Here is a 24,281-nt window from a genome sequence, read left to right as displayed (position 1 = left end):
TGGATTTTTCTTCAATTTTCAAAAAATATTCAATGGCCAATAACTCAAAAAGTAGTTCATTGACCTACTTTTCTGAAAGTGAAGAACAACACTACCATGTAAGGTCTATAACACACAATAGTTGGTTTTTCATTATCATCAGTGGAATTTTTTTTCATTCTGAGTAAACGTCATCCTTAATATACAACAACAAACAATTACAAACCACCTCTTGGGTTTTTCTAAGCTTTATTGTGTTGTGGTACTTATAGAAAGTCGTATGTAACAACAATGCGAAGTGTCCCTTTGAACAATCTGGTCCCAAATATCCATGATGTACCATTCAAGTACGCCGCCATTTTTAAATCGGAAAATTAAGAAACTCGTCTCAAATTAACAACAACTTTTACATAATTACTGATAGTGATCTGATGAGGATTTTTTCAGAGACCAATGCTTAGGTCTATCTAACAACACCCATGTGCTTTAAGATATGAAGTTATATTTACAGTCTACTGTGTTTTTCCATTTAATTTTATGATCTTTGAATGCCTCTAAATGCAAAAACCAATCACTGCGTATGAGTTTTCATGTAATTTACATAAGTAGTTCCCAAACAGTGATTTCTGTGTTATCGGTTAAAAAATATATTTCATACATGTTGTCAAAGCACCATATGTTTTACAATTATTCAACAAAAAAGTTGATTTTATTGTGAAAAGCAAAGTTTTAAGAGTTTACTTTCATGGATTATATTTTCATGCTCATCGATCTCAACTCAACAGGCTAAGTGATAACCAGTTTAAGCCGATTTTTATAAAACAGCTGTTCTTGCTGTTGCTGATGTACTCCCTCCGTGATCTGCAATTTGTATCGATTTATATAAGTAAATAATTAATTTCATCAGTAAGGGAATGTAAATATAAACATTAAATGATTTATTTTTGACGTCAGAGTGTCAATAACTGCGGTCAGGTGAGCAGACAAATTATCACCTGACGGCAGTTATTGACCCGACAGCATCAAAAACATATCATTCAATGCTATAGTTAATCATCACATCTTTCTCCAACCAAAGCCTTGAGGTGTTCATTGTGTCTACATTTATGTGTTTTGTTATTCAAATTCATTCTTCCCAATCCTAAATATGAATCCATAGAGTGTTTTAAATGTCATCTGTTGTACTTGAACAGTTAAACCGGTTTTTGTTATCTTATATCATGCCTTGCATTAAAAAAAAATATGATATCTTATATCTAAATTTGCACATAAAAGGGTGGAGAGAGGCTATGATTTTTTGCAGCACAATCGCACATTGTATGTCAAACCTAATATTTGGTAAGACATGCATGATTTTTTTTCCTAAACTAAAAGCCGTGGGTTATCTGAGAATTTTAAATACAAGACAGAACCAGCCCAACACAGACTAAGTGACCCTTGTTAGCTAACCCTTACGGTCTCCTATTACACACCGTCTTACTCGTTCCATGATTTCTTCAGCATAATTGCAAGACATAGAGTAAAGGGACCATTTTCCAAAAAAACCCTATAAAACTTCATGCAGATGTTATTTGATTTTGAGACAAAGTCAGAGGCTTACATCTTTACATATAACTTCTTTACATCATAATCACGATATGACGTCATTGTAGCTTCAAGTCTCATTCAGAATAATTTGGTGAAATAACATTTTGACAAAGGGCAGTTTTTTCTCCCACCCAATTTCACTGTGTTAAGTTACACCATTGCTAAAATTCGCCAAAGAAATGCCAATTTCCCATACAAAGTTGAATTGCATGATAAGGTGTTCTGAATTTTGGTCCAATTTTTCACCCCTGGTATGATCTTGATAATAAAAAGAAAGATATCACTCAATCGGTTATTAAAAATATCAAATTATTCCAATAATACAGTCATTTTGGGGTACTCCGTATCACTTTTAACAATTTGAAGGTAAAATAGGTAAGTTACATATCTATAACTGATTGTTTACTATCAACAGAAAAAAGATTATGTCTAGAAGTTAAACTAGAAAAAAAAAGACTGGAAAAAAAAGAAACAGACTTACAAAAGTAGTATAATTAATGAAGTAGTTCATGTTATTTCTTTTCAGTCTAAGAAAGGAAAGAAATCATTTATTTATTTATCATTCACGCTTTTGACTTTTTAATTTTATGCATCGCCTTCTGTAGAAACACATACATGTAGGGAACCTAATAGGATCAGTGTGTACTAGTATTTCGTCATCATATGAAAAGTTCTAATTTGATAACAGCCCTAATACCGTAAGGGGATTGAAAATGCAGCAATTGAATCTATGTTTAAAAGGATCGGTTTCAAATCAATACAATTTCCAAAAGCTTACAAAATTTTCGTTTTGTTAATATTTTCTATGATAATTAACGGCAGAATATAAATTTTGAACAACGTTTTAACCATGCTATTTCCCCCCATAGAGGATAGCGAGTACATTAATTAAATCACAATTTTGATTTATTCTTCTTAAAATTTTATACATACATAAGTTATATATTACTGATGATTACTGTTGTTACAGTGTATTCATAATTTAAACTTCCGAAAACACAAAGCGCGGGATGAATCGGAAAAAAAAACCCACTGGATGTAGACGTATTACTTAGCCTATGTCAGAAAGTTTCGTAGAGTTGAAGCTAAATGATACACGATGGAATAGTACATGTAAACTGAAGAATTAAACAATGTTCATGTTGAGATAAGATAAGGACTATCCATGTCATAAGTCGTGAATCAGTAACTCCATTCCTATACATATTGTGGCCTCTGTTCCCATAGGTACGTATGTCCGTTCTATTATGAATTTATGCAGCTTGAAAATATTAAATATGTGCAATGAATGTCAGGTAATGTGTTGTAAATGTGTTTAATTTTACCTTAACATTTAAAAAATCGTCGATTTTCACCTGCAAATCTAGTAAAAATGTAGATTAATTGATTTGCTTTAAGCATTCTTTTACAGAGTGTTGATTTAAAAAAATGGAATTTCAACATATCCTGTGCTGCCTCTTGGTCGCGGTACTAGTACCCTCGGTCCAAAATGTTGCAGTGACCACGCCCCCTCACCACACCCAGCCAATCGGACAGGACCATCTGCTGATTGTTCTACAGGGCATGCACCATTCAGACACCTTCCACCAACTCCCGACCAATTACAAACTCATGCTGGTGGAACTACTTGCTGCCGCGGAAGTAGATGCTGTAACCCACTACATTGACACCGTTGGCTTCGACAAGTTCCTACTTTTGGTAGATGGTAATATACTGCTACGTACCTTTTATGGGCATTAAGCTGTCTTTTTTTTTTTAAATTAACCTGAGCTCTAAACTCAAGTGAGCTATCCTGATCAGCTTTTTTAATGAAGGAATTGGGTGAAGTGGGTTAATTGTCAAATAATGGAAATAGGTTGGTATGTGATAAAAAGCTTCTAAACTAAAACCAAAATAAAATGTACTATCAAAATTCCTTCGCTTATTTCCTTAGGTATAGTAGATTCAAGATTGTTTAATTCTTACTCTTAGAGTGTCATGTCCTATGAATACATACAGAAAATATTTTTCTGAAGAATATAGATTTTATTATTTGGGATCGATAGGGGTAAATGTACATATATTATACATTAGGGCGTGTGATTGAATTCAATTATCAACTCGATTTTGTTGCTACGTGTGAGATAATTTTTTTTTTCATGGCCAATTGAATTTATTTCCATGCAATTGTACAATTCTAAGATTTAGAAGAAAATGGGCTAATCTCACCTTGGCATCCAATATTTCCTTTACGATTTTATTTATGGAGGTGATGGGTTGTGTTGTATCATAGAAATCTGCATTGCGGTTATAATCGTATGAATTCTGTCTTTCCAGCCATTACAAAGATTAATGCCACAGAGGCGCACATGTTTGAACACTACATGATTCAGGTATGTCCTAATTATTGTAAAATGAATAATGAGTGTCGAGTACAAAAATTCTTTTAAAAAATGAATTGTGTTTTTTTCCAGAAAGGGGGAGGGATGGGTCCTTAATTTTCTACATATGACTAATTTTTTTTTAAGAAGGGGGGAGGGGGGGGGGCTACGTAAACTTAGGACGCTTCCTCATGTTTTGAACATTCTTTTTTATATCCACGCATGCCACTGTTGCAGAGTTCGTATGATTTCGGCACGAACTCTTGGTAGCACAGTGTAGATTTAAATTTTCGATGGGATGTAAAAGAATAAAAAACATATAGTCTGTCCCAAGTTATTGCTTCCATTACGTTTTGATGATTTTTAATAAAAATACACTTAAACAATAAAATGCTCTCTTTGGTGATTCATTCGGGATATGAAGGTACATGTAGCGATATTGCAGAAAAAATACATAACCTGCGTTAGCGGGTTATGTAAATTTTTTCTGCAATGATCGCTATCTTCATAATCCGAATGAATCATCAAAGAAAACATTTTATTCTTTATATTGACATCTTTCTTTTAGCTAATTGATAAATTGATTATGAAAAGTAAGTAAAATTTACTAAATTACTGTTAATGTACGTAAGTACGATAACTAAAAGAAACAGCCAAATCTTCTCCTGTGAGACATTGAGTCTGACATCGTCATAATTATTTCGTGCAGTCCGTGATTTTTCCTAGGTCGCTGTAGGTTTGAACCAATCGATAAACATTTTTACAGGGCGTGTCAATATCTGTCCTGTCATTTTTTTGTCAGTTTCAGCCGCTGTAGATTTCGACCAATCGATAAACGGGGAGTGTAGATTTCAGTCTGGCTGTTTCTATAGAGCTATGAATTAACTTTAAGTTTCCGTAAGAAATAGAAGGAATAAAACTTGGGGGATGTAAATATATACCTGTGAAAGAAATACAGTTGAAATCGATGAAAGGGAATGTATCCAATTATCTTCATTGAACAATTATCATTTTTCACTCATAAAAGTTCCCAGGAACGAAAACAAATTTCTCCGGAGATTTATAATGGGAAATGTTTACATCGTTTCTCCATTCGGAAGTACTCGGAATACCTCGCGCAATTTTTCAACGTTATCATCCGGGCTTATTAATGGCTGATTCAATGCAAAATCGCCGTAGACTTTCTATTTTTGGATGTGTATTGAAACATGATGCGGTAGAGGGGGCGTTTCGAAACAGATTATCTGGACATTTTTCATATTAGTGGATGAACGTAGTTTGAGCACAAAGGTATTGATGATTATAAAAATGTCAAGCAAAAAGTGGTGGAAGCAAAAACTCTGGACAGAGTATAGTATCTCATATAATGTAATTAAGAAACACAAGAAGCGAATAGAAGTGTCTTTTCTTCTCTATTAGGAGCTGAACCAAGAAAATCCAGATGGCTCTGGCCAATCAGCAATTGGAAGAAAGGTAATTCTTTTCATTAACTGATATATGTTCTTTTATCAAATTGTACATTAACACACAAGCTATCAATTTATGCATGAAAGATATCTGTGCAAATTGAGTTGCATGTGTTGGGAAAAAAAACATTATTTACAATATATTATTCATTTAAAAATTGTCAATCATATTCAAATAATTTTTAAGTTGCATATCATTTTAAATGCTCGCCTTCATCAATCAAAAATACATTTAAAATCTTGCCAGATAAACGGTTTTTTTTCTCGCTTATTTTGGCCATTAGATAAGAATTGTAACCAAAACCGGCACGGCAATCGTTATGTGTTATTATCAAAGATACCAACTCATTTGCAATTGCCTGGGTCTCATATTGACCTAAGAATGTCTTGCAAAAACTGATTTGAAAAATCGTGCATTATATTGCTCTTGACATTTAGGTTATCTTTGAAAATAAATCTGTTTGTCTCGTCTCGAACGGCTGACAAAAATGTAGCAAACTCAGTTTGGTTCTGCGATTTACAGAGTTTTTTTCGTAATGATGTAGATGTAAGATATTTTTTGTCTCATTATTAGAAGAGTTTGAAATTATCAGCTCTTACGCACAAAAAATGGTAGAATAACGATGACCTACCAACCAGAATAGAGCAGACAATTATTATCAAATGATGACCTAGTATTGTATTGAAATCGCTAACACTCACTAGAATATGAAATATATCATACCTTCAATATTGAAAGAAATTACTATCACATATTAATACTAGTACAAGTGATTTGGTAAACGCTTCATATACAGGTAAAGATTCAAACCAACACCGAATTAACACCCTCACCAAATATTTAACTCTCCGTGTGATTTTTTTTCCCGGATACATATTTTCTATTATTACAGAGGAGTCTTACAGATTTCCTCAATAAGGTACACCAGAATCCGGCCGTACAAGCCCTTTCCGCGGACGAGCAGGCTCTGTTAGATGAACTCCTCCGCGCTGCTCAGTCCCACACCCTGACCCCCATCATCCACCGAGAGGGGTACGCTAAGATCATCCAGCTGATCGAAGGTGGGTCTCTCAGAGAGAGAGAGAGAGAGAGAGAGAGAGAGAGAGAGAGAGAGAGAAGACAGAGAGAGAAAGAGCGAGAGAGAAAGAGCGAGAGAGATAGAGAAGATCATCCAGCTTTTTATATATATATATATATATATATATATATATATATATATATATATATATATATATATATATATATATACATATATATACACACATATATATATATATATATATATATATATATATATATATATATATATATATATATATATATATATATATATATATATATATATATATATATATATATATAAGAGAGAGAGAAATCATCCAGCTTATATGAGAGAGAGAGAGAGAGAGAGAGAGAGAATATGAGAGAAATAGAGAGAGAGAGAATATGAGAGAGAGAGAGAATTCTGCTTATTAATGAAAGTGAATCATTTTAATTTGAGACTGTGAGATAACTAACCACAGCAAGTGGTTTCTATTTTTTCGTAAGTGAACAAAAATAAGTATTATCATGGGCGTTAGGAATGAATCTAAAATATGTATAGGACAAGGATTTTTTTTACATGATGGCGAGTGGTACGAAATCACGGTTCGAGCGTTACGTTAATTACATGTACTCCAACTTTAACACGTGGTTACTAGATACTCCAGTTCTATATTATCAGCAGTATTGTGTGACAATATAAGTATTCTAATCACTTTACAGACATAAGTACCCAGTCCGATACACATTTGTTCATCTCCTACTTGGTCGAGGTGAGTATACTTCAGTGTTTTTGTTGGCTACGTGTACTTGTACTAAAAAGCAGAGAGAAGTTTTTTAATAACCGTTTAAAATATTCATGGTCAGACTTAAAATTTAAAAAAAATGTCATCTCGTTTTACTAGCTTAATCAAAGTAAAGACAAAAAAAATTGATGTATGGATTTTTTTTTATATCAAATTGAGAGACAATGTTTACGTGTCAAGTGCTTGGCAATTTTCAAAAATTATATAATATCATTATAAAGTTCAGTATTAAAATTTAACTCACAAATTCCAAAACGCCTATGATGTAACATGATTTTTTTTTATCTTTTTTAGCATATGCACCAAGAAGCAGCGATGCATTCATCGAAATAAATGTAAACATATCGACTTCTAAATATATTATTTGTCAATTCTTTCGTCGTTTTGTTCTATTTTGAAGAAAAAAAATTGGCTCACTTTAGTAACGACGCCCGTTTTATTTTTAGTTGGTTCGTCCTTTAGACAAATTACTCTACTAGATTGTCTTTGATTAGCAGTGGAGCTCAGAGAGCAACAGTTGCAATACAACGCATTGTATCGGATTGCAATGTTCCTCAACATACATGTAATTGTCCTCATAATTACAGTGACCAAACTTCTGTAGATCCTTAATTACACAATCAGAAAAATTCATCGGGTGATGTTTAATCAATTCATGTTCATAATAAAAATTACGACCAGGTAAAACGGGGAACAACTCTTGTATGTATATCAACCATGCAGACCATCAGATATAAATGCATCATAAATAAATTAAGGCCCAAATTCTTTGTGAATCCATAATGTTGCCCATTTCATAAACTCTTCGATATTCAAAGATTACTGACATCCGTGTCCCCTTCCAAAAATGTCGTAGGTCGTTTCGCAAACCGGTCAATACGATCATTCCTTTTATGTTCCTCAAAACTATAGTTAATGCATACCGTATCCCCCTTTTTATGGTGGTATGGGACACTTCCAAGTTGTAACGTACTATTTATCGAAATTTACCCAAGATTCTCACCTAAATGCGTAGAGCATTTGGGTAAGAGGGTTTACTACGAATCTGTAAATCAGAAGTTCGAATCCGGCTGGGAATTTTTATATGATTTTTACCTTTCCAAAAATGTTAACCCTATATTTTAGTTAAATATTGTAAAATTTGAAAATTCTAAACTGGTTAAAGTATCTAAATCATAATGCACTTGTCGCCTTATGATAAGATGTAGATTTGGGGCTTCGAAAAGAAACTACCAAATACTTTGCGTAGCTGCAAGATGGCACATATTGCTTCAACGAGTTGAATAACCAAGTATATGTAAGGAGACAAAAAATAAATTGTTTTGTAACTAATTTTACATTATTCTTCAAGAATTCGGTTGAAGTTAATGAAAATATTTCAGTTTCAAAACTTAGGGCTTTGTATCATGCATGCCATAGTATGAAACCGTGTAGACTTACGCAATCTAATTAATCTGATCTTTCATCTTGCTCTTCCATTTAGGCATAACAATTCTCGCTCGTGAAAGCGACTACAGACCAACAAAGAGTGAGACAAGAGGCACGAAGTTTGATAAGATTAAGAATTGCGAACCCCCCCCCCCCCCCCTATTGTTGATTGATATATTCGCTTACAAACCCCGCATTTTAATTAAGATAAACGCTTTTAAACTTATTAAAAAGAGGCCCATGGACCATGTCGCTTACGTGAGCAAGAATTGTAACGTTAAAATCAGATTTATTGAGTCGCATACAAAACGTTTGGATAATGTACAGTTTTGTATTAAGATAGAACCTGTAGAAAATGATTTTGAGAATTTTCTCCGGATATTTTGATTTTAAATATTGACCACCTTTTGTAACAAGACGATTTTAAAGTCATATCACATATTGGACAGTGCAGTTCTCAAGAAGATCTTCCACATTCTTGAACATACACCAAACTTTGTGGGGCATAAAAATTGTCCAGAGGCCAAAGTCTAAAGAAATAAAAATCAACAATATGTCAAGTGTTTACATATCAACAATTCCATATATCATAATACCGTATTTGAGTTTTTCGAAAATAATTTTAAAAATGCTCTGGACAATGTAAAACTGGACCCCCCCTCCATGTTGCCCCACCCTACCCCTTATTCTGACCATGATCTTGACAGATTTGAATCAAGCTCTTGGGGGTTATTTAATAAAATGTATAAAGATTTAATTCTCTTCATATTTCTATGTAAAATTTGCCCTTCCCCCTAATTTTGTTCCGCCCTACCAGCGAAATCATAATTTTGACAAACTTGAACCTACACTATCTCAGGGGCTTTCACTAAAGCTATTCTGGTTCATTGCATATATAGTTTTTAAAGATTTTCTCTGAATATTTCATTGTAAAAAAGTCTCGAAGATCATGATTTTGACAAACGGGGTTGCTTTCAATAATTAAAAGAAGCAGCAGGTCTGTAGCTTCAGGTTTGCAAAAATTCCGATCTTCCGTCATGTTCTTTTTTTCGGGCCGGGAGTTACAGGCCTACAGTTATCACAGAACTTGCAGCATTTAAGCTAATTAATTTTTATGATTTTAAAGATATATTCCTATGAAAAAGTCGACTTTAGTTGTGGCTATACCCTACCCTTGGGGATACCCAACTGCTTTAGACGGTATTAAATGGGTTAACAAGGACGTCAAGTATGAAACTGTAAGTCATGAGTTTGAATTCCGCTGGGGGTTATATAATTTCTTACCTTTCCAAAAAAAAATTAAAATCTACTATTGTTCACACATTGTAAAATTTCTAAATTCTAAACAGATGAAATCATTTCGATTATAATGTACGTTTATCCAAATTAATATCGACAGCGAGTCCTATCACACCCAATATGCTTCAGTATTCCTCACCACAGTGATTTCTTTTTAAGGTCACCTTTTGTCCATCTTCTGTCTTTCGTCCATCTCTTGTACCAGCAGGTGAGAGAGGGCCAAGGGGAGTAAATATATGGTAAAGACAAGCAGGTGAGAGAGGGCCAAGGGGAGTAAATATATGGTAAAGACAAGCAGGTGAGAGAGGGCCAAGGGGAGTAAATATATGGTAAAGACAAGCAGGTGAGAGAGGGCCAAGGGGAGTAAATATACGGTAAAGACAAGCAGGTGAGAGAGGGCCAAGGGGAGTAAATATATGGTAAAGACAAGCAGGTGAGAGAGGGCCAAGGGGAGTAAATATACGGTAAAGACAAGCAGGTGAGAGAGGGTCAAGCGGAGTAAATATATGGTCCAGACAACTATAACTCAATTTGTTAAATGTTCAACACATTTTAATACTATTTACACTTTTTTATTCAATTACATTGAAAAAAATACACAAGTGAAAATATACAAACTCTATCTCACTGCATTTCCTTTTTCTTTCTTTTTCAACCTTCTCATCTATAACATTACTTGCATCTTGCACATTAAAGTATAAAACATCATGTTCTTTCAAAATCGCTTATCAACTTGATCACACTTTATGTCCTAAATAAAATTTGAAGGTGTGAATATGTCCAATATTAACAGAAATGCATACATCTTAAAACAACAAACAACATAAATTCTGTGATCAAGTAAACACCAAAAAGTTGTCATGATGCACATTTATTTGTGATGTACTTTCAACATAATCATAGCTATGTCCATGGATTTAAAAACAAAATTGAATCATGTTAATGAAACAATTTCTCCTCACTTTAACATTAATATTTATAATGATTGCCAAAAATAATGATGTGTCATAAATGAAAATGATATACAAAATGTCATTGTTTGGACTTCTAATGGTCATCATGCTTTGAACTTCCTTCTCTGCTCATACTTCTAGTTCGTCTTCTGGGTGGGGAGGAGGACCTGTAAATAAACAGCAGAAGCACTTGACAGAAAATCAATTTTAAACCCTTTGTTATATCACAGTAAAAAATTCAGAAATTCTAAAATCTAATAGCATGGTCCTTCATCTGCTTTAACAATAGCATTTATTCTGATATTTCTGTGCTGAACAGTGTCCAGGCTGAGATTCATCATTTTCACTGACATTTTTTTTTCAAAATTGACAAAAATACCTGGCTTGTGTATATTTATTAAGTCAGACAGTTGAAGCAATTTTCTTTTGAAAAAGAAACAGGAACTGGCTCTTACTGACCTGCTCTTTTTTTTTTTTAGTTTTTTTTTTTTTTTTTTTTTTTTTTTTTTTTTTTATTGTAAACAAAGGTTAAATATATAAATCATTTTATGAAACATTTACTCTCTCACTTCTCACATACTCACATTTTCATCCCATATTGTAATATAAAATAAAGAGTAGGGTAGTTGCTTGTGATAGTTATGCCTATGCAGTAAAACTGCAATCCATGTGAAAAAAACCAGACAAACAAACCAAAGAAAGAAACAAAAAACATAAAAATATTAAATTGATGCATTATTGTACACATGTTAATTCTAAACTGCCAGATGATTAATAAAATCAATCCAAGGAGACCATGCTTTTTCAAATTCGTCAATTTCTGATTTCTGAATATAAATATACTTTTCAGTCTTGTATCTTTGATTTAAATAGTGTAAAAGCCCTAAAAAATGTGGCGTCTTACTTTGTTTTAAACATAAAAGTATATAATGTTTTGTATATAGGATTACAAAGTTTAGAATTCTGTTCTCCCAAACAAGGGGATAAACACCAAATAATACATTACAAACATCAAAATTAACATTTTTGTTGCATTTCTCGTATATAAGTATACTAAGTGCATTCCATAGAGGCTGGATTTTCTTGCAAGTTGCAAAAACATGTTTTATAGTTTCAGGCATATCATTACAGAACGTACAGCAGTCAGAGGTAGTAATTCTGATTTTCTTAAGATAATATTTAACAGGAAGAATTCTATGGAGAATTCTATATTGTAACCAATTAATAGTTGAATCATTGGTAGTTCTAAAACATATTTTAAACACATCATGTACACAGAGATCATTTGGCAAAATATCACATAGCTCAGCATTCCATTTGCTGATAGCTGTAGGTACACAATCATTTAAGGTTAAACATATGTATATATGCTTTGTTACTTTTTCTTTCAAAAAAATAGACTCATAATAAAATGGCATAAATGTAGTGCAGTCTCTCTTCAAAGTAGACTTATCAATAGACAAATATGTCAAGTATTTTGATATTGCACATATAACACTATTATATAACATTGGAGGTATATATGAAAAATGGAATCTTTCAGTAAAATCTATTCTTGACAATATGTTTCCATTTTCATTCATAAAATCTCCAATGATTTTAACCCCTTTCATATACCAATCTTTGATAAATACATATTTACATGCAATTTTTATATTTGGGTTGTACCACACAGGAATATTGAAAACATTCTTGGTATTTAATGAGCTTTTAATCATTTTCTTAGTATAGCATAGCCAAGAATTAAAAACATCTTGCCAAAAAATATTGTTTCTTTGAACAACCATGCATGATAGAAAATCATCACCAAAATCAATAAGTTTTTTTGCAAAATCATTACCATTTATTGATAAAAAAAAGTCCATCCATGGTTTGTAGCCTTGAGTTAATTTCTTAATCCATGAACATTTAAGAGATGCCATGAAATTAGAAATGTTAACCATTTTTAAACCACCCTTTAGGTAATCGAGAGTAACAATTTCTCTCTTAACTTTATCACACTTTGAATTCCAAATGAATTCGAACAGGCTCTTACTAAGAGATAGAATGACATCTTGTATTGGATTTGGAAGTGAAATAAACAGGTGGTTAAGTTTTGGAATAATCAAACTTTTTACAACCGTGATGCGCCCAATGGGAGTTAAAATTCTCCTCCTCCATTGTTGAATTAGAGAAAAAACTTTTGGCAGTTGTTTATTATAATTTAGTGATGTTACTGACCTGCTCTTGGTTCTACTCCGGGTGTGGTACCTGGGTCGGCTGCCACTCCTGCTGCGTGACCTGGAGTAACTGCGTCTTCTTGGTGATCTGGATCGAGATCTGGATCTGGACCTGTAATAAAGCATGTAATAATCATGCTCTGAACCTTACAATGACAACCAAACAGGGAAACCTAAGATACATTATCTGTTATCTGTAAGAAGAAACAAAGGTATAGCAACATCTTTCCTCAGTTTCAAATGGCACTGCAAAAAACTATTATTACAAGTCAACACTTCATGATTGTCAATATGCAACACATACACTAATTTAGCGATACATTTTCATTTATTTTTCATATTATGTGCATAATTTACAGTCTCCTTTTAATCAAACCTTCTGAAACTGAAAAATAATTTCACATACACAAAAGAATAACATACCCATTTGTTGTCAACAAGTTATCAAAATGCAGAAAGATCAAGAGGAGTCTGAATGGGGAAGGTGGTGAATCAGTCTACCTTCAAATCTAATTGGCTGATCTGAAGAGGTAGATCTATTCTCTCAAAAATGATTGGCCCCCAGTAGGCTGGTGTGTTGAGGTGTTAATCTACTCTCAAATCTGATTGGTCAGAGATGGATGGTGTGAAGAAGAGGAAAATCTACTCTCTGATCTGAATGCCCAGTGATGGCTGGATGTGTAGAAAAATCTTAACAACACTCTAAGTGGTCAGGACGATCGGGTGTCCAAAGCAGGGGGCGAATCTACTCTCAAATCTGATAAAGTCATGATGAACTGTTGTGACGAATGCAATTCTTGTCATCATGATCAGCTGAGGTGAAGATTCTCAGACTGGCTGTGATGCACAGTGGCAGGGACGAATTAACCTTTCCCACTGATGGGGGAACTACATGTTTTGTGTTTTCAACTTGGAAAGGGGCTGTGGACTTGAAGATTCTGAGCACTTCAAGAGAGGGTGTGGTTGAGCTCAGACATTGTATGTTGCAATCTAACTTGAAAACTGAGGCAGTCAAGATCATTTGCCAATGGTTCATGAGGATGTCTGCAATGCATTAGTGAAGATTTGTGTTATCATTGGCTTGGCTTTTGCTAATTTCTAAAAGCTGTTAAAATGCGATTCATTATACATTTTAATATTCAGCAAATTCAAATCCCAAAATTCCCAAAATTCATATTCGAATGGCTAATAATGAATTTTGTATAGTGGACTTCACTAATGTAGGATTCAAAGGGCATTTTTTTTTTTTTTGCTTTTTGCATTCGATCTTTAAAATGTGACCTATATTTATAACGTAAATAAGGGTCTTAGGTCAATCAATAGAATCATTCATTAAATTGCCAAAACCATATTAGTTAAATAATTTTGTAGATTACATATATGCATATATAGGCACTGAAAAAACACTTATATTTATCTTAGAAAAATAAGACCACTTTTTCTTCATTATGTAGAAAACCCTATGAAGTCCACAGCATACAAATCTATCAAATACCTGATAATTCATTTCCATATGATTAAATTATTCAATTCAAACTTGACGCTTGCATCAGGGTTATATTTTCTCTCTGAAAATGAACTCTACATGCATAGACCAATGTTAAAAGCATACCTTGATCTTTTGGAACTTCTGTGGGACCGTCCCCTTCTTGTGCAGTCGTATGCATAGTGTCCTCTTCCTCCACATTCATAGCACTTGTCATCTGGGTGAAATGGACGACGGCCCCCTGATCTGGGGGGTCTTCCCCCTCGGAGCCAAGGTTTAGGCCGTACTTTACCTGTAGAATGTTCTACTCTGACTCTTGAACCACAAATTGTGCTGCAAAATTTGAAAAAGTCTTCGTTAACAGTGCACTACACTGTTCAATTAAAGCTTTTAGACTTTCAAAATAGAAAACTTAAAGTAGAATATTGTAGATAATCACAGAGAGAAGGGGTCATCAATTGGATTGGTTTCTTTCTAAAAATAAACTTAAATCAAATATGACCCTTACGTTCCATCCATGCCCCGAACTGCATCATCAGCATCTCTTGGGTCTTCATATTCTACAAAGGCAAATCCTGCTGGATTCCGTGCAACCCAAACATTTCTCAGTCTGCCATAATACTCAAATGCTCTCTCCAAGTCTTTTTCACAAGCATCACGACTCAGGTCACCAACATAAATCTTTCCTTCCAGGTTGCTGTCCCTATATCGAGACATCTACAATCATAAATTATATAGCATGTTAAATCTAAGTATTCCAAAAAATACAAAATATAAGCCTACCTTAGAATGCACTTATAAGACCCAAGACCCTTGAAAGTGAAACTGCATTGGTTTCACATGTTGGAGTACACTTAATACATGTTCATTCTCATTTCTTTTAGTAGTTGTATCGATGTGTAAAGTGTCTCCCTTGTTTCTGCAGTCACTTTGAGCCAAAATGTTGGGTTGATGCCAGATTTTTGCTTAAAACATCCTTGTTCCTTTGCGCCGGTTTTCGTTTTTCAATTTTTAATATTTAACTAAAAATACTGTCAAAACTAATTTAACACTACTTCCAACTTAAAAAAACAAGCTTTATATACTTACAATTATGTGTCTGTTGATAAAACTATATAGATTTTTCTTGAGATGTTTGCTTGGTCCAATATATTCGCTGGGTCAACGTTCTTTCCTCCTTTCCCAGAAAATTTAATATGGCGCCCACGCGCATGCACAAGTCACGTGTTTATTACAGAGTGATTTTTTTTATGAATTTTACATATTAGAAAATGTTTATATTTTCTAAACTGAGTGCTTTATTGTGTGAGAAATTCATTTAAATACTATTTTAAAGTTTATAAATAAATAAATTTACTTTTGTATTCCTTTAAACGCTTTATATATTGAAAAATGGAGATAACTTTACAAGCGTGTCGATGACAGAGAGAGGCGTGCACCACAGGGAACAGGAAAATATTGAATATTGTCCAACCCTTTCTTTGCACGTACGAAACAAGTAATGTTATATACATAATTTTAACTGCAGTTATTTGAATGCTACGTTATTATTCATCTCTGTATTATTATGTGACAAGTGAACACCTGTCACAAATGTATACTATTATATCCTTAGTGGTGATATGCTGATATGTAGACAATGCATTGAAGAACGGAAGAAAAAAAAGAATTCTTCCTGTACTGAATTTTTGTTTTCAAGATGTGGTTTTGTCAATATATTTAAAATACAAAAATGAGAGTAGTCAACACAAATTTGTAAACAGTTTGTTTTTCAGATGTTATCACTTACGGGTATTTAATTTAGATAAACTTACTGAAAAACAAATTCATTTTAAAGTATTTCAGGCAAATTGTATATTGTAATTCAAATGATAAAGATTTGATATTTCTAACAGAAATGGGAAGATCAAGATCAAGGAGTCGTAGTAGAAGCTATGAAAGAAGACGGAGCAGAAGTGCCAGTTACGACAGTAGAAGCCCCTCTCCAGAGGAAGGGTACAGGGTTCATGTGGCAGATCTAGGAATAGATCCATCCAAACGAGACCTTGAAAGAGCCTTTGAAAAATTTGGGCCACTCATAGAAGTGTGGGTTGCAAGGAACCCCCCATGTTTTGCTTTTATTGTATACAAGTACAGGGAAGATGCAGAAAAGGCTCTCAGAGAAATGGATGGCAAGTAAGTTAATTTGCAGAATTGTTGAATGAAAAATGTATTGATTTACTGTATTTAAAGGCTTAAAGCAAACTCTGGACCTAAGGATTTTATTGTCTTTTGGGAAACAAATTTTGATGAATCATTGGTAATACACTATCTAGTCTTCAGACATGTAAGGGAAATATCATACTGTAACTGTAGTTCTTTGCCTACTTCAATTTGTGCCATGTCATTGAATTCCAGGTGGATAAGCAATTTATCAAAGCCTTATGTACCAGTATTGTCACAATCTAGGAAAATTTTGCATTTAATATGTGGAAACAAGACTGGCCACTTCAGATGTACTTTGATGTTAAATATTATGTTCCAATTTTAACTCTGCTTCCAGGCCTCTGTCGGGAGGAAGAATAAGGTGCTCTTTAGCTCGCCCTAGAACAAGGGGAAGAAGGAGGCGGGGATTTGACCCAAATTTGCGCTGTTACACCTGTGGTGAGAAAGGCCATTTTTCTCGTGACTGTGCTGAAATTTGGAGACAGAGACGACGAAACAGAAGTCGGTACGTCGAAGCTGAAACGTAATTACAATATAATAATTTTTTCTCTCCATTATATTCAAAGTACATTCAGATATTTGTCACATAATTTGATATCTTATTTATGGTTGAAGTTTTATGTTGCCATTGATTTTTTCATTAATAAGATATTGCATATTTCCATAAAATTGAAAAATTTACTAATAAATATTTTTTTTTAATGTCATTAAGTGGTCATTTTCTGATCAAAAGTCTCTTCGTCCCTAATGGATTGTTTACAATTCTCATAATGCAGTTCATTATTGATATTGAAAATTCAGACTCCAATGCTTATATTATTTGTTTGAAATGATATATGCTGCATATGAAATATTATTCTATGCACACAATTTTCAATAACACATGTATTAGTTAGTAAAAACAATGCAAATAGCCCAGTTTGAAAGTTAATTGACTAATAGAGTGAGCTTTGTGACCTTAGTTCTGGAAGAGAAAGACACATAATATGTTAATGTCAGGTTGTGGGATGTTTCATTCGTAACTTTTCACATTTAAACATTGTTCCATGATTCATTTTTTTTAGCATTAATTTTATTGGTAAACTCTGTTAAAAAATAGAAGCATACATTTTTTGCACTTGTCATTTAGTCTTTCATTATATCAGTCTTAACATCTCACAAGTTGGACAGGTAAAATTTTATGGCCCCCTAAGTTATGCCAAAAATAACAAAAAGAGTAACTGTTAGGTAACATGTATTCTTTATAACCAAGATAAGTAGATACATGTATTGCCATCTGATTTTAAAGCTAAAAGACCCATATCCCATCCTTTGCTTGCTTTTTAATCATGAAAATATACAGATACCTGTCCTAGTAGATAAAAAGACACCCCTCCCCCAAGTATTCAGATAGATATTATGTAAACCTCATTCTGTTGAAGTGTTCAATTAAAAAAATTGGTTGAAGGAGAAAATTTTTAAGGGTTCAAAACTCTGTTTTATATACCACTATCCTGAACTAGTTTGATCATATGTTGAAGTAGGCTATACTTTTTTCAAATCAGTTTTTAATTTCTTAAGAAAAATAACAGTTTAGAAATTTAGCATCAACAAAAACTTGGAGCACTCCCTTGAAAATACATGTACATGTATATGAAAGAGAGGATAGAGCAAACATTTTGTACACTTCGTGAACTTACAAGATTTTTTGTTTTAGGTTATAGATTTCATAATGACATTATCAGTTGAAAACTAATTCAGTACCAGTATTTCACAAGTATTAAGGACAAAATCTGCCACCTAGCACATACTAATCCATTATCTATATGATAAAAGACAATTATCATTCTGTATACTGTAACAGTGGAAATTAACTTACGATTTCCACTCCATTTATGTCTCTCTACGTAATGTTTTTATCAGGCAAGTGGTAATGGTATATTGATTGTGTTGGCAAAGAGTTGGCAATGGCCTTGAGTTGATGATGGTGGTGGTCCTCCGCAAAAAAATGGCGGATCGGACCTCTCTAAAGTGTGATTGGTTGATTATGGTCAACAGCCCTGTATCAGGATGTGCGATCCCTGAAAATATATTGGTGCATCCCTCTATGGTGGGCTTGAGTGGTATTGTGTGTAGGCCTGTATAAGAAATAATGTGATAATTTGCTAGTAGTCTTTTGGGTAAGTACTGTGTTAAATGGTAAACATGAACCTTTAATAGTAGAGTTTGTTACATATAGTATTGATGTAATTGGTCAATATTTTATGCCTTATTATTATGATACATTGTAAATGTTTAAAATTCTTTCATATCATAATATTCTCAATTTTTTCCCATGTGTAATAATGCTTTGTAAATGCATGACAATTTTCTTTTGCTGGTGATGGAATTCTGGGGAGTTACTGCTGACAGGCTCATCATTTCACATTTCCCTTTACAACACCTTTAATGATTTTTGGGCGCTAGATCATTTTTAGGAAGGGATACACACAACTGAAGCAAAATTTAACAATTTGTTTGCCTTTAGTTCAATACATCACTCATATACATACCAATATGTTTCAAGCAGCAATAATTAAGGAAACAGAGATAGTATGATAATTCCCCATCTTCAGCCAATTCAAGTTTAAGAGAAAATTGGGTCAAGCACAGCAGACACTTGCGTAAAAAGAAAAATGTAACACTCAAATGCCATACAATTTACTTTGGAGTACATTCATGTTGCACATCTTTAACACATTCAATTAAAGAAAAAATTGGGACACCACAGCAGACACAATGTAACTACCAAATGTCAAAATATACTCAGAGTACATTACTGTCAAAATGTCTTATGTCATTGCTCTAGAATTAGAAATAAGGAAATGCTCATATTTACAGAGAGCGCAAGAGGAGAAGAACTAGGACAAGGTCAAGATCAAGAAGCAGATCAAGGTCACGAAGAAGCAGATCAAGGTCAGTTATTAATACAACAATCAATGGTTTTATTCCTGCCAAAAATTAATTTTTTAAATTTGGAATCATGGAATTTTGATGAATTTTTTTTTGTTATTTCATTACAATAAACTTCATATTCTTTACATTTCAGATCCCGATCTAGAAGAGACAGGTATTACATTGATCTGTAATGAATTCATGTCAATAGATGGATAAAGATCACATCGACTATTTTGCTGAATTTAATATTTTAAACTTGAACAATACCATTTTAATGAATTTTAAAGAATATATGTCTGCTAGTATATCTATTCAATAAAAAAAAAATGCAATCATATAACAATGTTACATGTAAAGCTTATTAAGATGACCGAGTCCAAGCATTGGATCACCTTTTCTTCTTACAGAGCTTTACTTGTTGCTTGCATACAATTTTTGATTTATCATTAGGTAGCAACCATTTATGAATTATCTTCTTATTTTTAGATCAGGATCAAGATCAAGAAGCAGCAGGTTTGATAATCTTTTATTTTTCATTATTCCATATTAAATTTCATATGTGTGATATTAAAATTTAGAGAGAAAATTTATCAGCATTATTACAATGAATATCAATGCATTTATGGAGAGATGACTAATGTACACCTGTACAATTTCTGTCAAGGATTGACTTTTTTTTATAACGTATCTTTTTATCATGTTCAGGAAAGACAGGGACAAGAAATCTAGGTCAAGATCACCAAAGCGTGACAAACGCAAGGACTCTTCCTCCAAATCCCCAAGGAGGAGCAGAGACAAGTCCAAAGACAGAAGCAACAGGGAGAGCTCTGATAAAGGGAGTCCCCCACAAGGAGACCAGGAGCAAATTCTGGACGAGATCAGGCCCTCATACTCACGGTCCCGATCTAGGAGTGCCCCCAGGTCAGAAAGGTCACACAGGTCAGAAAGGTCACCCAGGTCAGAAAGGTCAGCTAGGTCTGGAACTAGAAGTCCCAGGGCTGATAGGGAAGACAATGAGGAGGACTGAGGGGGCGGGGCAGGAAGATAAAGTGGTGATTGTTATTATTTTCCCAGGAATTTTATCCAGTGATTGTTGTACTGTAAGAAAACTGTCAATTTATTTGTTAATGATTGCTTCAATAAAGATTAGGAAATCCAAGTTCCTTTCTTTGTAATTTTGTATTTGGCAAATTTAATAACGAAGGAAGATGCATGCATATATGTGAACATGACAGGAATGAAAGAAAAAGTTGGTCATTTCATTTCATTCTATGAGGCATTGATAATATGTACATATACATTTTATGATGACTAACTTGAAAAAGAGGTTGGATTTTAAGTGGGATGTAAATACCTAGTTTGCTCATGAAAACAAGCATTTGAATATCGAGTTCACTTCTTTATGACTTGCTAATAAAAGTCCATCAATATTCATAGACTGTCAAAATCAAAGTTTTTCCAAAGGTCTGCTCTTTTGTGTAAAATTGAGCTGTTTCAACTGAAGTATACAGCCCTGGATGAAGTATGACAGGTGTCATGATCAATGAACATGTATTCATATCTGTTACCCAAAGACTGGACAGTTAACCAGAGGAGACCCTGCCTTCATCAAACTAAAGTTTGACACATACTGCCCAATGTCCAAGCTCTTGTTAATACTGCTCTATTTGGTATTTTTAAAAAGGAATCATTTAATAAGGAAAAGTAATACTGTTAAGACGTTGTGAAGCACAGTTGAAATTGGATGCTTTTTTGAATTCAATGTTACCAGTGATGTGGAAGATATATCTTCCTGGTAATTTAATAAACAAAGAGATACATTCTTTTCTGTTTTATGGATATACAGTTTAAGTAATATATGCACATTTAATGAAAAGCAACATTGTTGTGCTAGCATGCACTGTTGACTTTAGGATAGGGACACTTTATACAAAAAGTTTTTCATGTATAGAAATATATACTTTTGCCAAGAAACAAAAATATTTAAAACAATTAACTCTATAAATAAGTTTACGTATGCATGTCTGAATAGCTGGAAATACACAAGATTTGGATTAACCAGGTTTTACTGTTCAGGGATTACTATAAACTGTTTTGTACTGTATTCATCATTTAAATAGACAAACAAGAGAATGGCTTTGAAGGTAACATAAAATATAGTTTATCCACCTAATAGTGATAAATTTAGCTATGTAATTATATGACATTTTGATGTGTAACTGATAAAATTTTGCCAGCGATGTCCGTGTTTCTGTCTGTGTTTATTCGTTCTTGATGAACTGCCCGTCCCACCAGCGGTCCTTGGACGTTTCGTCATGCACGTCCTCGGGGAGGGACAGCGCCGGCTGGTCCTTGGACTTGGCCATGATCTCTGCAGCCTGTTTCCTCTGCTCTGTCCTACTGGCACAGCACCTGTCGTCGAACATTCATAATATATTTTTTAGTACTAGTTCAGCTTTTAAAGTTTTGATTTAAAAAATTAAGCCAAATAAATGATATTTAAAGATGCCATGGATTTTTCTTTTCCTATCAGAGCATTTTTATTCCATCTCATTTATGCATAAACTTCTTAAATTCACATAAGTTTAGAGTCAAAGTCGGAGGAGGGGTGGCGTGAAATAACCCCGCTTCTCATCTCAGATTTTGCCCTCACCTCCCCCCCCCCCCCCCCAAAAAAAAAAAAACACAGGAAGCTGTGGAGGGAGTCAGTTTGGATCTATACTTACGGCATAGCATCTTCCGCAGCGTAGTATTTTGCCTTGGCTCTATCAAACAGTCGGTCCAGAAATGGTACTGTGCCTCTTTTGCACCAAAACAGATAAATATACAGGAGAGCGAGGACGATAAAGGTCACACTTATGCCCACTCCAATGGCGATCATTTTGCCCCATCTGCAACGGAAAATTAAGTCAATTTTTAATCCTCTTTTCAGTTGTGTTGGTATTTTTCAACAATATAGTAATGGCAACAACATTATACGCATATAAACAAAAGAAGAGGCGGCTTAGCCTATTGTTTTTATCACAACTCATTAATTTTATGTAATATCTAATACTGGGAGTTTTATTACTTATTATACCGTTTTTATCGATTAGTATGTTACAAAGACGGAGAATCGTTGGACATGGAGCACATTATACAGTTGGCTTACTAAAATTCGACACGCCTAATGTTGGTTACATCTGTAAAAGTTGGGGGTTTTACTGTTTTAGAAAGTAAATTACTAAGTAAATGTAAATATTTATATACAATAATAGTGCCTACTAGAACATGCTGTATGTAAATCCTGACAATTAATTAATTAAGCCGGGGGGGGGGGGGGCAAACAAAATTATCCGTTGCCCCCCCCCCCCTCCCCCCATAAAACTCTATGGATCCACGTGCTTGTATATATAAGTTTTGCGAGCTGGTTTTAAAATGGAAGTGTTGTATATTGACCTTTGTTGGGGATAAGTACCCACCTCTCCCCGGGCTTGCAGCAGCCCACCGACCCGTCCTGGGCGCAGCAGTCCGTCTTGCCCTGGGCCACCAGAGTTTCGTCCGTGCAGTCCATGTAGTTACCCTCCTCTGACGCGGGCTTGGTTTTGTCCACAATACATTTTTCATCTTGTCCAACGGCTTCGAATAGCATTCATTTGTTTTGTATTAGTAATTGCTCGCACAGTATTGAAAATCGTACAAAAATCTTAAATATCATGAATATTTTTTAGCTGCTCTTTTTTAAAATAATGAACTATATATTCTAATATACAGGCGTATTAGAAAAGATTGGATTTTAACAATCTACATGTATTAACCTGTTAACTGCAACGTCTAATCGAATATAGCCACGATTAAACATAATTATAATAAAACCAACTTTCTATATTGCGATATATGAAAATATTTTTTGCTTGTTAAAATTTCGGGTTTTTATTTTTCTGTTTTTATTCTTTTTTTTTTTTTAATAACCAATACAATCCCTTCCGTCAGTTAGTTATATAAATAAATGAATGAAGATGATAAAAAACTTGATATTATTATCAAGCAAAATATCAGTTACAAAAGGTTTATATACTTGCGTGATTTGAATTACTTAATTTAAATTTGGATTATAAAAATGAAAACATACCAGCATTAACATGGTGAGAGATGGATACTAAAACCAAGGAAAGAAAAAACGCCTTCTTAAAGTACTGAAGCTGAGCAGCCATTTTATAACTTTAACTGTTATTCAATCAATAGACTGTCGTTTTCAAAATGTATTTGATTAAGAGCTTTTGTGCCAATTTAAAAGAATTTAGTCTAAGTCAGTAGAGGATCGATAACATTACAATCTCAAGGAAATTGATCGATTTTATTACATAAACATGTTGGTAATCTGTCTCTGTACTCAGTATGATATTACAATGTAATTTTTTTTTTATTTTTGTTCACTCTAGATTGACAAAATATGTGGTGCCAAATGATTTTAATTCATGTAAGCATCAGTACATGTACGACTGAACAAATTTGCAACGCACCCTAATGTTATTCACGTAAGAGACCCGGATAAA

At 33.7% G+C, this 24,281-nt stretch overlaps 4 protein-coding genes across 7 annotated transcripts; 2 read left to right on the top strand and 2 right to left on the bottom strand.

The window, feature by feature from the left end:
- Nucleotides 1-2,695: 2,695 nt before the first annotated feature.
- On the top strand, nt 2,696-7,614 carry LOC128160907 (uncharacterized). Its single transcript, XM_052824203.1, has 7 exons — nt 2,696-2,793; nt 2,978-3,271; nt 3,883-3,938; nt 5,346-5,399; nt 6,286-6,454; nt 7,158-7,207; nt 7,535-7,614. Exons 2-7 carry the CDS (start codon nt 2,995-2,997, stop codon nt 7,571-7,573), a joined length of 645 nt encoding a protein of 214 aa, XP_052680163.1. The 5' UTR covers nt 2,696-2,793; nt 2,978-2,994; the 3' UTR covers nt 7,574-7,614.
- Nucleotides 7,615-10,497: 2,883 nt separating this feature from the next.
- Nucleotides 10,498-15,861, bottom strand: LOC128160938 (serine/arginine-rich splicing factor 7-like). 2 transcript variants are annotated; one of them, XM_052824227.1, is made up of 5 exons: nt 15,715-15,860; nt 15,134-15,342; nt 14,752-14,958; nt 13,141-13,251; nt 10,498-11,087 (listed from the first exon to the last, which is right to left on the bottom strand). In XM_052824227.1, the coding sequence occupies exons 2-5, from the start codon at nt 15,340-15,342 to the stop codon at nt 11,015-11,017; spliced, it is 600 nt and encodes a 199-aa protein (XP_052680187.1). In that variant the 5' UTR covers nt 15,715-15,860; the 3' UTR covers nt 10,498-11,014. The 2 variants fall into 2 exon arrangements, 1 of the variants encoding a protein (XP_052680187.1); XR_008240332.1 differs by lacking the exon at nt 10,498-11,087 and adding an exon at nt 13,641-14,183 and having other exon boundaries at nt 15,715-15,861.
- Nucleotides 15,862-15,980: 119 nt separating this feature from the next.
- On the top strand, nt 15,981-20,905 carry LOC128160851 (serine/arginine-rich splicing factor 7-like). 3 transcript variants are annotated; one of them, XM_052824174.1, is made up of 7 exons: nt 15,981-16,123; nt 16,521-16,800; nt 17,168-17,335; nt 19,690-19,764; nt 19,898-19,918; nt 20,233-20,259; nt 20,452-20,905. In XM_052824174.1, the coding sequence occupies exons 2-7, from the start codon at nt 16,523-16,525 to the stop codon at nt 20,771-20,773; spliced, it is 891 nt and encodes a 296-aa protein (XP_052680134.1). In that variant the 5' UTR covers nt 15,981-16,123; nt 16,521-16,522; the 3' UTR covers nt 20,774-20,905. The 3 variants fall into 3 exon arrangements, with proteins under 3 accessions (XP_052680134.1, XP_052680126.1, XP_052680129.1); XM_052824166.1 differs by having other exon boundaries at nt 17,168-17,353; XM_052824169.1 differs by having other exon boundaries at nt 16,019-16,112; nt 17,168-17,353.
- A 435-nt stretch (nt 20,906-21,340) lies between these two features.
- On the bottom strand, nt 21,341-23,984 carry LOC128160953 (uncharacterized). Its single transcript, XM_052824238.1, has 4 exons — nt 23,858-23,984; nt 23,208-23,364; nt 22,473-22,637; nt 21,341-22,158 (listed from the first exon to the last, which is right to left on the bottom strand). The coding sequence occupies exons 1-4, from the start codon at nt 23,937-23,939 to the stop codon at nt 22,008-22,010; spliced, it is 555 nt and encodes a 184-aa protein (XP_052680198.1). The 5' UTR covers nt 23,940-23,984; the 3' UTR covers nt 21,341-22,007.
- Between the last annotated feature and the right edge of the window lie 297 nt (nt 23,985-24,281).

Source organism: Crassostrea angulata, chromosome 1 (genome assembly GCF_025612915.1).
Source record: "Crassostrea angulata isolate pt1a10 chromosome 1, ASM2561291v2, whole genome shotgun sequence".
Taxonomy (NCBI): Eukaryota; Metazoa; Mollusca; class Bivalvia; order Ostreida; family Ostreidae; genus Magallana; species Magallana angulata.
The sequence above is the reverse complement of the archived record's forward strand: the minus strand, read 5'-3'. Positions and strand labels throughout refer to the sequence as shown.

Excerpts from the sequence above, each read along its gene's own strand:
- LOC128160907 (XM_052824203.1), top strand. The coding sequence starts at position 2,995 with ATGGAATTTCAACATATCCTGTGCTGCCTCTTGGTCGCGGTACTAGTA. Across the intron at positions 3,272-3,882 it reads GTTCCTACTTTTGGTAGATG|CCATTACAAAGATTAATGCC; the intron begins GTAATATACTGC and ends CTGTCTTTCCAG. Across the intron at positions 7,208-7,534 it reads TCATCTCCTACTTGGTCGAG|CATATGCACCAAGAAGCAGC; the intron begins GTGAGTATACTT and ends TATCTTTTTTAG.
- LOC128160851 (XM_052824166.1), top strand. The coding sequence starts at position 16,523 with ATGGGAAGATCAAGATCAAGGAGTCGTAGTAGAAGCTATGAAAGAAGA. Across the intron at positions 19,919-20,232 it reads TCCCGATCTAGAAGAGACAG|ATCAGGATCAAGATCAAGAA; the intron begins GTATTACATTGA and ends TCTTATTTTTAG. Across the intron at positions 20,260-20,451 it reads TCAAGATCAAGAAGCAGCAG|GAAAGACAGGGACAAGAAAT; the intron begins GTTTGATAATCT and ends TATCATGTTCAG.
- LOC128160953 (XM_052824238.1), bottom strand. The coding sequence starts at position 23,939 with ATGGCTGCTCAGCTTCAGTACTTTAAGAAGGCGTTTTTTCTTTCCTTG. Across the intron at positions 23,365-23,857 it reads CTCTCACCATGTTAATGCTG|CCGTTGGACAAGATGAAAAA; the intron begins GTATGTTTTCAT and ends TGCTATTCGAAG. Across the intron at positions 22,159-22,472 it reads GCTGCGGAAGATGCTATGCC|GTGCTGTGCCAGTAGGACAG; the intron begins GTAAGTATAGAT and ends GTTCGACGACAG.
- LOC128160938 (XM_052824227.1), bottom strand. The coding sequence starts at position 15,342 with ATGTCTCGATATAGGGACAGCAACCTGGAAGGAAAGATTTATGTTGGT. Across the intron at positions 13,252-14,751 it reads AGAAGTTCCAAAAGATCAAG|GTCCAGATCCAGATCTCGAT; the intron begins GTATGCTTTTAA and ends GCTTTATTACAG. Across the intron at positions 11,088-13,140 it reads CGGAGTAGAACCAAGAGCAG|GTCCTCCTCCCCACCCAGAA; the intron begins GTCAGTAACATC and ends GTTTATTTACAG.